The 11,422-nt window shown below is 40.5% G+C and overlaps 1 protein-coding gene across 1 annotated transcript; it reads right to left on the bottom strand.

The window, feature by feature from the left end:
• Positions 1-2,316: 2,316 nt before the first annotated feature.
• Positions 2,317-5,193, bottom strand: LOC148024455 (uncharacterized). Its single transcript, XM_087694082.1, has 3 exons — positions 4,975-5,193; positions 4,682-4,811; positions 2,317-4,400 (listed from the first exon to the last, which is right to left on the bottom strand). Exons 1-3 carry the CDS (start codon positions 5,105-5,107, stop codon positions 2,819-2,821), a joined length of 1,845 nt encoding a protein of 614 aa, XP_087550208.1. The 5' UTR covers positions 5,108-5,193; the 3' UTR covers positions 2,317-2,818.
• Between the last annotated feature and the right edge of the window lie 6,229 nt (positions 5,194-11,422).

Genomic DNA, 11,422 nt, shown 5'->3' with positions numbered 1-11,422 from the left:
GAGCATGTTGTTATGATTCACCCATAGAATTTGTTCCATGTGAGTTCTATCAATTGTAAGGACATAGTAGAAGTTTATAAGATATAAGACCATAGGAAAGCAAAGGCATAATAGGTTCAAACTTGTGTGCATTGTGTTATATATAATTAGGTGTCTTACAAATTGTTACATGATATAAAGAGGAGAAATTGTAGTATGGCATGGTCTTTGTGTGAGAAACTTGGAGATATAGTTGGGTACTCGAGCCCATAAGGTTAGAATGGTACCATAATGCATAAATGGGTGCTATAGCTAGACATTGGGTTCCTAGCTTAAAATGCTAGCATAATGTCCATGATAGGTGATATATCTAGAAATTAGAGGCCCTAGGTTAGAGTGTTATCATACTGTTATGTAGGATATAGAGGACACATGGTACCATATTGTGATTGAGTGAGAAACTTTGTGAGATATCTAGACATTGGAGTACCTAGGCTAGAATATTGCTAGCATAACATGCATGAGAGGTGAATATATAAGACAACATTGGAGGCTCCATGATAGAATGCAAGCATTACATGATTTTGGCAATTAGGGACACTTGGGATGCTAGGATAAGGCACATGATTTTGGTAATTCAAGACACTAGAGGCCTAAAAAGGATGTCGAAAAACATGGGATCCATGGATGTGGAATGTAATTAAATAAGTAATAAAATTAGAATAAAATTAAAATGAAATTGATAACAAACATTGATAGTATTGATTCACTCCAATAAATCGTTGTAACTAAAATCATTACAAACAATGATAATGATAATTAAGAAAAGCCACACTATTACGTGCGAGTCATATCTAAGAATAAGAAATATAGTACCTTATAGTTATTAGTGCCAAATGCCACATCCATTGCTAGCAAGCTATAATGACCATACTTATATACTACCAAGATTGCTCAAAGATTGGCTAAAGCCCAGTTATGGACATTTTTCGTAGGCAAGAATAAGGAGATGTGACTCAAGAGACGAGAGTAATTTGTGCTTTAAATATCGGTTATGTGGCCTTGTGATTGGACAATTCTTAGTCCCCATTTTTTTCTCTCACACATTAGTGGATTAAGTAACAATTTCTTGCTAAAAAGCATGAAAATTCCAATTCTAATAGCATTGCTCCCTCTATTTTGGATAATGTGCATTTTGGGAGCTCCAAAACGGTGATGAATGCATGATATATCACATATCTTCATGTTTCAAAAGAGCAGTAGTACATGATATGACATTTACGTTAGTGAACTATAATATCGGTGTCATTTATAGAAAATATCCAAGGTTGTTTCAAAAGCTCAAAAAATCAATTTCAATTGCAAAAGCACGAAATCAAAAGCTTGCAAAAATAATGCACTTAGCAGTCCTAATCAAGAAACAAAGTAGATATGATGATAGACACTTCTATATCAAGAGGTAAGGAGCTATCAAAGTATAATATATACCCTTAGAAAAATGCATTAATATAGTCTTCATTCACTATCCTTACATGTACTAAGAAATTTTGTTAATAGTTGCAAGATCACACTACTATCTTACACGGCTAAATTATTCTTTAAATGAGTGTAAATTTCACATAGGGTGATACCTTGAATACAAAAATAAAAGGGAGAGAGAGAGAGAGAGAGAGAGAGAGAGAGAGAGAGAGAGAGATCCCTTGCTTTTGAGAATAAAAAGTTTAAAAGTAGCGAGCTCTTAAAAGGATATTCTCCAAGCTAGTGCACACTTGGTTTCACTGGCTTTGGCAAAGCACAAGAAAAAGAAAGAGGATGGAGTGAAAATAATGACATTGTTAAGTAATTGAATGTATAACATTTGGTTGATTGCTTTGATTTAATATGATTTTACAAAGTTGAAAAACTTAGAAGATAATGTTTTTTAAAAGTTGAAAACACATTGCCAAGGCCTAGCACACGGTATTTTCCAAATGAGGCAAAATGACAATTGAAACTTGAGTGGCTCATCATCAATGACGTGAATTGCATGTATCTAGTGTTACGTATGTAATACGCCAATCTTGGGAAAATTATCATTAGTGAGATACTCCTTGAAGTGTGAACGATGAAGGCACAGAAGGTGAGAACGTCTTCCAATTATTCTCACATTATATAACTAAGACTCGAGAGTGCTTCCAACCCAAAACCCGTAGGCACTGGGCCTACCTTAGAGAGACCTTAGACATAGGCCTGGAACCATTCGCATTCATTGCAAGTTACAACTCGCAAGTTAATAAAAAATATTTGAAAACTTGTATCTACTTGAACTGCGATAGCAAATTGTAATGTCTGATCGGTTCACATAAGTATGATATATCGAAATGTACGTACATATATCTCCAGCAACGTTCGTGTTAGTTGCATGAAAGCTGATCAGATATTATTGATCACAAAGAAGAGAGCAGTCGTTGTTGGGCTAATTAGGATGATTATGGCTAGTGTACAAGATTAAGGAAAAAATTTGGCTCATGATAGGGTTTGACACTTGTGTCTAGTTGATGTCACTGGACTGAGAATCCAAAAACCATAATTTTGGGTTGGTTGTCTTGTCATTACATGACAATTTGCGTGAATTTATGTTAACAGAAGGCAATTAATAGTGTGATACAGATGGATTAGTCCATGCTACATCAATTAATCGAGGCATATAAGTAATGGGAATTATCACTTATAAGTCCCAATGATGTGGATCCCGAGAGGTTGAGTGAGAGGATTGGATGATGATAATGATAACAATAATGATGTGAATCGATGTTGTTAATGAAACAATTTGTTCCTTGTGTGAAGATTTCCGGTTCTATCAAGCATCTTCGTGCAATTTGTTGAGCCATCCAGAAGGGAGGGTAGTAGGCTGAGCACAGTCAAGACCGGGCCAAAGATCCGATGAGCCTGCATGCAGAGCCATGCTGGATAAGATATTGACGTCGTCATCATTCATATCCTCATCAGCTGCAGCAGCAGGATGATCGTGATCAGCATGGATGTCGACAGCTGGATGGTGGTCGTCTGCAGCAGCTTGCATGCAGTGATATGGCGTGGGATGGGGCTGGCCGCCCACATCGTCGTCAACATGCATCATGGACTCCACGTCCCATACATTGAAGTCACTTTCTAGGAAGGAGGCGCAGCTGCTGGCTGCGGCGGCGGCTGCCGGCAGCGACGACGGAACGTGCAGGACGAGCTGATTGTTGCTGTTTTCGGTGTTGAGAAGGTTGGTGTGATGCAGGTGATGATGATGCTGGTGGTGGTGGTGATGATTGTCATCATCGATGTCGTGCTTGATCATGGCGAGCTTCATCTCGGAGTCGATACTGATGGAGTGGTTCATGGTGATGTTCATGTACTGCATCCTGTCAGGGTGGAGAATGCTGTCGAGGTCGAGGTGCTTGAAGAGGGCGGCGCCGGTGCAGGGGAGAGGGGGGCGGGTGTAGGGCAGGAGGGGTGGGTTAATATCGAGGATGGACGATATTGAAGGTGGCGACGATGACGACGAAGAGGATAACGATGAAGATGGCGACGATGATGAGGAGGATATTAATGAGGCGGACGATTGTGGGGGGTGGAAAAGCTCGGAGAAGATGGACAGAAGGTCCTTGCAGGCGTCGATATTATTATTGTTGTTGTTGTTGCTGCTGGTGCTACTGCTATTCATGTTCTTATTACAGGCGGTAGACGACGTCGAGCCGGGCATGCAGCTGCTCGCGGCGGCCAGCTGCTGCTGCTGCTGATTCGTGAGCTGGCGATGATCATCATGAGTCTCCGAAGAGACGCGATTGGCGCAATGCTGCGTCGTACAGGCGTCGTCCTTACCGGACGCCACCGCCTGGCTCCGTCGCATTGCGACGACCGGCAGAGACGACGCGCAGGCACGCGCAGCCGGGGCCCCGGCCGGCGCCCCCTTTCCCGCCCGCTTCAGCAGCGCCTCCAGCTCTGCCGGGTCCATATTCTCCACCGGCTTCGCCTTGAAGTCAAAGGCCGCATTGCAGCTGCGTGTCACGCTGTTATTGGCCGCCGCCTTGTAGTACACCACCTGCCTTGATCTGCTATTGGCCGCCGCTTTGTAATATTCCACCACCGCATTACCATTTGCACCATTGCCATTCACGTTATCGCCATGCATGAGGCCACCGCCACTGTACGATCTGCTGTTGCCCTTGCTCATGACCGGCTTTAATGCGGGTGTTGCCGCCATGGATGTACTGCTGATCCCTGCTTTCGTAATATTCTGGTTGTGTAGCTGGTCCACTGACCTTTCCATCAATGGCTGATGCGTCTGTGGATCGATCCCCATGCTTTTAAGCTTCTTCTTTAGATGTGTATTCCAGTAGTTCTTTATCTCGTTGTCTGTCCTCCCTGGCATCCTCCCAGCAATGAGTGACCACCTGTAAAACTCCAATATTGATCAATGAACCCTTGATCAGGACCAGGCATTCATTTGTAACTGAATGAATTTGCGACCACTCTGAGGCTAAAAGCGTGACCAGGAATGGATAATCTTAGCTAAGAGCCTCCTTCAAACGGCATATAGACTGACAACTTGAGCTACAATAGAATGACTATAATCGACATATTGAGGAGTTTAATTAATTCTATTTCAAGCTCAAGGCCAGCTGCTGCTTCCTCGGGAATCGTAGTGTCCCTAATTTCAGCAGAAGGTGTGTACCTGTTTCCCAGCACTGAATGCAGCTTGATGATGAGCATGTCTTCCTCCTCAGTTATGTTCCCTCTCTTCAAGTCAGGCCGGAGGTAGTTTATCCATCGCAGACGGCAACTTTTTCCACACCGCAGGAGTCCTGTATACAAGTAGATAGATATATGCAGAATGAGGGAGCATGACTTCAGAAAGGAATGAATTAAAAACTGATGAGAAGTTTTTTCATTATCATCATAAGCTCCATAGATGTTAACAAGAAGGTTGGCCATATTAATGAAAGCTACTGGGACTACTAGTTATACCTGCAGCCTTCGGCAAGGTCCTCCAGCTACCTTCTCCATGAGCTTTGATGTATTGGATGAGTTTGATGTCTTCTTCTCTAGTCCAGGGCCCCCTATTAAGCCCAACTTTCTCACAGCAAGGAGCCCTCCCCATCTTTTATGAGGTATACTGAACCAGGCGGGAGAGAAAGAGTGGGAAGTCTTCTCTAGTAAACTACAGCTGTAGACCAAGCGTTTATATGGACCTTGATCGAAGAGAAAGAGAGAGACTACGGGGGCAGTGGACACACACTTCACGCCATATTAAGCTCTAGAGGAAACAAAAGAAAGCTGTGTCACCCCTTCGGCGTTGCTCAATTTAATAATGCCCTGAGCTTACATATACATGGGCTCATTCGATTGTCGTGATCAAAGCTGAGGTCAAACAAGGCACACAGAGAGAGAGAGAGAGAGAGAGAGAGAGAGAGAGAGAGAGAGAGAGTGTGTGTGTGTGTGTGTGTGTGTTTGTGTGTTAATCCACAGCTGTTCTCGTAGAGGTCTGATGTGACTATCATCAGCTCTTTAGCAGTTATAAAGACGTGTATGTCGGATTGATCAGAGAAGAAATTTGAAAAGAAAAATGGGCGCGACGATACGACCCATGCGAGAGAGAGAGAGGGAGAGAGAGAGAGAGAGAGGCAAAAAAGATCACACAGCGTGGATAGGGGCTGAAATATTGCCGCATGGATTGCGGTGGAGCGGCAGCAGCAAGAGTCTGGGCTTAATAACATGAGAGAACAATTTCAAATATAAATAAATAAATAAATAAAGCGAGAGAGGGAGAGAGAGAGAGAGAGAGATGGGGGGATTCTGCTCGATCTCATCTGATATATATCCGTCACTTGTCTTGCCACAAATTGCTCGATCGCCCAACATCTTAAAACAAGGCATGCTATTTAGCACCAAAGGAAGTGTTTCCATTGGCCTGCGTACAACTAGGAACGCTCTTCAAATGTTCTTTTAACGTTTGAATATACAAATTTACTGTTTCCACAAAAAATGTTCTTCTGAAAAAATTATTCGGAACCTAATGGATTGACGAGTAAGAACTAGGAAAAAACAACTTTTCTAAAGGAAATTGTAGGAACCAAATGCATTAGCCAATGAGGAGAACTAGGGGAAAACAAGTCGGTATAAGCTTTTCATTGTTTCGTGAGATCCACTTCACATGCGCATGATGAATTTCCACTTCGACTATGATTGGATAATTATTGAAATTGCATGGCTATTGGAATTTACAAATACCTAAGTTGCTAGTAGCCAAGCACCAAGTAGTGAATCACTTCAATTTGCTACTTACGATAGAAGTTTTTATACTTCAAATATAGTGATTTCTTTAAATGTGATAATAGTGATTTCTTTGAATGTGATAGTATTATTATAGTGACTGAATAATACATTTCCATCATCTGTATAGAGATGGTATGAACTTTTTAAGCTACTTCATAGCCACTTTGAAAGTGAATGGCTTCCTTCCTAGTTGCTTAAAAACAACAATTATGTCAACAAAAAGTTTTCGTTTTACAAAGTCTAAAACACCAACATTATTGGTTTTATAAAAAAGATTTGCATTACTAGATAGCCAAATTGATCTAATGAGAATAGCCCTTACCATAGCCCATAATCAATGACTAGCATCAATCAGGTAGCCCTTCTCCTCAAGCAACACTTGTTTCTAGCTAATTGCATTCACTAATACAATGTATGAGCCATAGTGATGTCATTTTGCATCACAATAATGACACTCAAACGGGCCCCATACATGTCAATATAGGTATAATGCATCTAGTGTCACTTGAACATCACTTAAGCAATGTTAGTCCGTTGTTCTGAGCCTCTAGATCTAAGTTAGGATGCTTAGAAGAATGGCCCTACTCTCCATGGGTCTCCCCCTCTCCCCTACCTACGTATTTGTACCCTCACTTGAAACAATCTCCACCTACTTGCCAACTCGATGCATGCCCTCATTCTCCTCTCAAGCAATTGTTTCGTATAGCATGTCGTATGAGTCTCTTACACATTGTGGAATATCTATTTGTATAATGAAGTGTTACTTAGAAATCACATCTCTTCAGGAATGGGTGGATGGCCACAATCTTTTCTTTGTTTACAGACAAAAGACTAATTTTACAAAACTACCCATATATGAAGTAAAACATCTAAATGCATGATTACGTACTCAATAAATTCTATTTTGCCAATCCATTCTAAACAAGATGTATTGTGGTCTACTTGTAGCTTGGCATGTACCAATATATCACATTGAAAGTGGCTCTACGACTCTACAAAAAAGGCTAGTGGTTTGGTAAAAAAATATGCAATGCTCAAGAGAATAAGAGACCGCCAACTCAAAGTATGTGATCATAGAAGAAGCCATCTATATATTTAGGCATTATAGACAACAATTCTAGAAAAATTCATGGAATTGATGTCAATATCTATATTAGTGTATGAAATGAATCCTTTACAAATGTTCATGGGTGGAAGCATGCTATGGTGTATATACTATTCACAAGTTTCTATACCTTGAACACACGTGATAAAAAAGGTATACATATTATAATCAAACCTCTAAGAATAGTTGACTTTGACTATATGTATTATTTCTTGAGGAGTCAAGCTTGGGTGAAATCTCTTTCTATGAGCCAAGCTAATAACTCCTCTAGAGCTAGAAGACTAGTTGTTGAGAACATGGGGCTCATCGCGTCCTATAACCACATGGAAATGCTTCCACATTAGTTTCCTTAAGGAAGGTTCACATGTTGAATTTTAAAAGTTGTACTAGAAGATTCATCAAGAAGAGATGATTATCAAGAATGAAGTTGACACTGTCTTGGATCATGCCTTTTCATGATCATAGCATAGAGGCATCAATATTGATTGGGATGATGCCTTTGCCTTCCATGGGAGATCCACTTCCAATAGTGAATGCATCAAATTAGAGGATTTAGAGTCTATATATGCTTTAATTTTAGGTAATCTATATGAAAAATAGATATTCTAGAAATATAGAGTGATTGAAAAGGCAGTAGTAGTATGCAATAGTGACATGCAAGTGTCATGTGGAAGATATAAACTATGCATTTGTTAATGAGCCAGAGGAGATGAAGTTGGCATTGTCTTGGCCCGTGCCTTTTTCTCGTTATAGCATAGAGGTATCGATATTGATTGAGATGATATTTGTCCTTCCTCGGGAGATCCACTTCCAATAGCAGATACAAAAAATTAAAGGATTCTAATTTTAGGTAATCTACTTGAAAATTAGGTATTTTATAAGTGTAGAATGATTGAAAGGTAGTAGCATACATTGGTGACATGCAGGTGTCATGTGGAAGATATAAAGAGTGAATTTGTTAATGAGTTAGAGGAGACTTCCAAGTCAGAGACATAGACTGAGAAGAATGCTACAATTATGGACACTTTTGATTGGATTCTCACCCAAATCTAAAAGTCACATTAAAGCTAGGTGCTCAAAAGCTGGCTACAAAAAAAGGGGGTCTTTGAGATGCAACAATAGCTAAGTATTGCTAGAAGTTGGGTATATGTAGCAAAGCACATTTCTAAGAGAATTATAAAGCTAATGGATTTTTGCAAAACATAATACACATGGCAAAGTCTCCGCATATTAGAGGATTAAATGCAATTTCCCCTACTCTAATTGAGCCTTTTACATGCCCTAGCAATCTTTCTCTTGACATTTCTTGGTAATATATATTAGGTATAGCTATTTATGTTCTTTGTGCTTTTGTACCAAGGATACTTATATTGATCTTTGTGTGGATTATTTATACATTTGTGTGTTTTGTGGCATGGGCTTCCAACTTGGAAGCTTTGGAAGTTGTATTTATCCTTGCATGCACATATACCACAAGTTATGTGCATTACATTACTTCTTTGACTCCACATTAATGCGTGGCTTAGTCATGCAACAAAAGCATGACCTGTGATTGGATAACTACAATGGGTTATAATAGAACTTCTACGTATATCTATCTTATAGCACCAATCAATTAGTATAGTTAGCAGGGATTGAATATTTATGTAACCACTCAAAATTTTCTATAAACATTCAAAGTAATAACTCTATTTACATGATCATTCTATTTCTTGTTCACTCACAAGTTGGTCAAAGGTGACCTAGTAAGCTATAAATAGCCCAATGTTGTGCAAATTATCATCCTCTATGCGAAACCTCCGGATGCATTAGGAGGACAATGTGGACAACGTGACAATAAAAGTAATAAAATATTTAGTTAGAGTGAGTAGTAAATGGATAGGGTGTAGTATATGCACATAAATAAGTCATTGGACTTGCTATCCAAGCTAGCAAAATGATACATGTTGGACCATAGGGTTAGGGGGCAAATGGAAGAGTCTTATAATATGCTTTGATGTGCTTAAGGCTGTAGGAACCCTTCGAGTGCTTCATGAGCTGGAGCGGATGAAGTAGAATACAAGAGTGGTTACAGGTCTATATCCTTTATGCATGCTTATTATATACACTTTATTTATGCTTTTGTCTCTTAGCTGTCTCTTCATGATGATGACAATGGGTCCCAATATTCACTTGTGGCCAAGCAATGTTGAATTCCTATGTCCTTCCAGCTTTGGAGCTGGTGGGTTTAGGCCAATATTGTATGGGAGGGGCAAGGAGAACATGATGTTTATCAAGCAAAAGCTGAGGAGAAAAGAAAGGGTGAAAGTTGTCATGCAGTGGACAGGATTTGAAGGAGGAAGGTTCTAATTCGAGGAATAGAAAAGTAAAGGGGAGGTAAGGCGCAAAAAGGGTGGCAGGAGGAAGAAGAAGGTACCATCGTAGAGAAGGAAGGGTGGCAATCTCGGCATGACGAAAATTGCAGGTTTTTTAGACGACACAATGAGAGTGCTTGGCCAGGAATCAGAAGTTGATCAACGTCAGCGCAGAAAGAAGATGAGATGACAGGTCGGCTATGTAGAACAGTCATAGAAGGAAAACAATGGTAATCAGTGAGTGGAAGGAGACGGTCGATATGCAGGAGGGGAGTGCTTCTTTTATATGCTGATTGTACAAGAAGAATATGGCTGTTGACTTGCTGTGAGCACGACGACAACTCAAAACAGGAAGGAAGCTGACTGCAAGAAATATAGAAAATTGATTGGAGAGAGGAGATGTGAGCCAACTAGAATCAGCTCCAACGAGGTGGTAATGATTGAAAACCATCGTCGATCGTCAGCCAACAGCCAAGGAGACCACAAGCAGCAGAGAATCGAGCTGACAAATGATGGATCCTAGTCTTGCGTAGCATCAACAAGCCATAGGAGGAGCAGAGAAGGCGGTAGAAGAACTAAACTATTGACGTTGAAATTCACACGAAAGGTGGGAAGGTGCTACCTTCAGCGCAGATCTTGCCACTGTTGTGGGAGGCATTCAACGCTGATTGAGGGAGGTCGAAGCTACTGTTGACGACCTCCTGATCCCTTCATTCTGTCAGACAACCACCTTCATCAGGGGAACAGGCGTATCATGCGTGTGGAGCTATGGTCAAGAGTTGGGATGAACTCGATGGTGAAAGCTGGAAGATGCTGGTGGTGAACTTTGATCGGTAGTTACGCTTTGCCGCCTATATTCTTCAAATAGGTGGCTTCTCTAATGGTGACCCCAAATTCCATTGTCAACAATAATTGCTGGCTGATGCATCTATAGAGGGTCCATGATGCCATGATAGCGAGGATTTGTTAAGTTCATGTCAGAGTGCTTGGATGGATTCAAGTATGTACTCCTATCTCACTTTCATGATGCAATATCTTCAAGTGTGGTGCCGGTTTGGAAGACTCAAAAGTTATTGCCAGTGAGTCTCACTTACTATGATTGGACCATGGAAAAAAAGCCTTACCCAGGGCACGGACTCAACCAATGAAAGCCATCTATTTCAGTAGTGTCAATCCACCATGTAAGCCAAAAATCAGGAACCAATGAAAGCCATCTATTTCAGTAGTGTAAATCCACCATGTAAGCCAAAAATCACGACATGGAAGTCACAAGGGCTTGCATATCTCTACTTGGTCTACTTCATCTCACCCTCCCTCCACTTGTATTGTTATAACCCACTTACTTTAGGTTGATGGATTTTATGTTGATGGTTTGCTAGAAGAAGGAGGTATAGCTTCACCATGCATCTTAGTGCACAACCTTGCCATTAATAAATTGTACCCAGCTAAAGTTCTTAAGTGAGAGAGTCTTAGGACACATACAATAATTTAGTTGTGACTTTGTTCTTCTTCACTCTCGACAGAGACATGAAACCTATGATGTCTAAATTGAATGATGGGTTGGATGTTGACCTAGTAACATTGATGATATGTAGATTGTTGCCGAAGTTCTAGCATATGACTTCTTTCGCTTGTGGGAACTTTGAATTTATAGGAACCCTGATATTTGATGAATGAAGTG

Source organism: Lygodium microphyllum, chromosome 15 (genome assembly GCF_053477565.2).
Source record: "Lygodium microphyllum isolate KBCC chromosome 15, Lygodium_microphyllum_v1.1.10, whole genome shotgun sequence".
Lineage (NCBI taxonomy): Eukaryota > Viridiplantae > Streptophyta > Polypodiopsida > Schizaeales > Lygodiaceae > Lygodium > Lygodium microphyllum.
This window is presented reverse-complemented; position numbering and strand designations above follow the sequence as displayed.

Coding starts and splice junctions, on each gene's coding strand:
- LOC148024455 (XM_087694082.1), bottom strand. CDS start 5,107: ATGGGGAGGGCTCCTTGCTGTGAGAAAGTTGGGCTTAATAGGGGGCCC. Junction 4,812..4,974: donor GACCTTGCCGAAGGCTGCAG/GTATAACTAGTA, acceptor ACTTGTATACAG/GACTCCTGCGGTGTGGAAAA. Junction 4,401..4,681: donor CATTCAGTGCTGGGAAACAG/GTACACACCTTC, acceptor GGAGTTTTACAG/GTGGTCACTCATTGCTGGGA.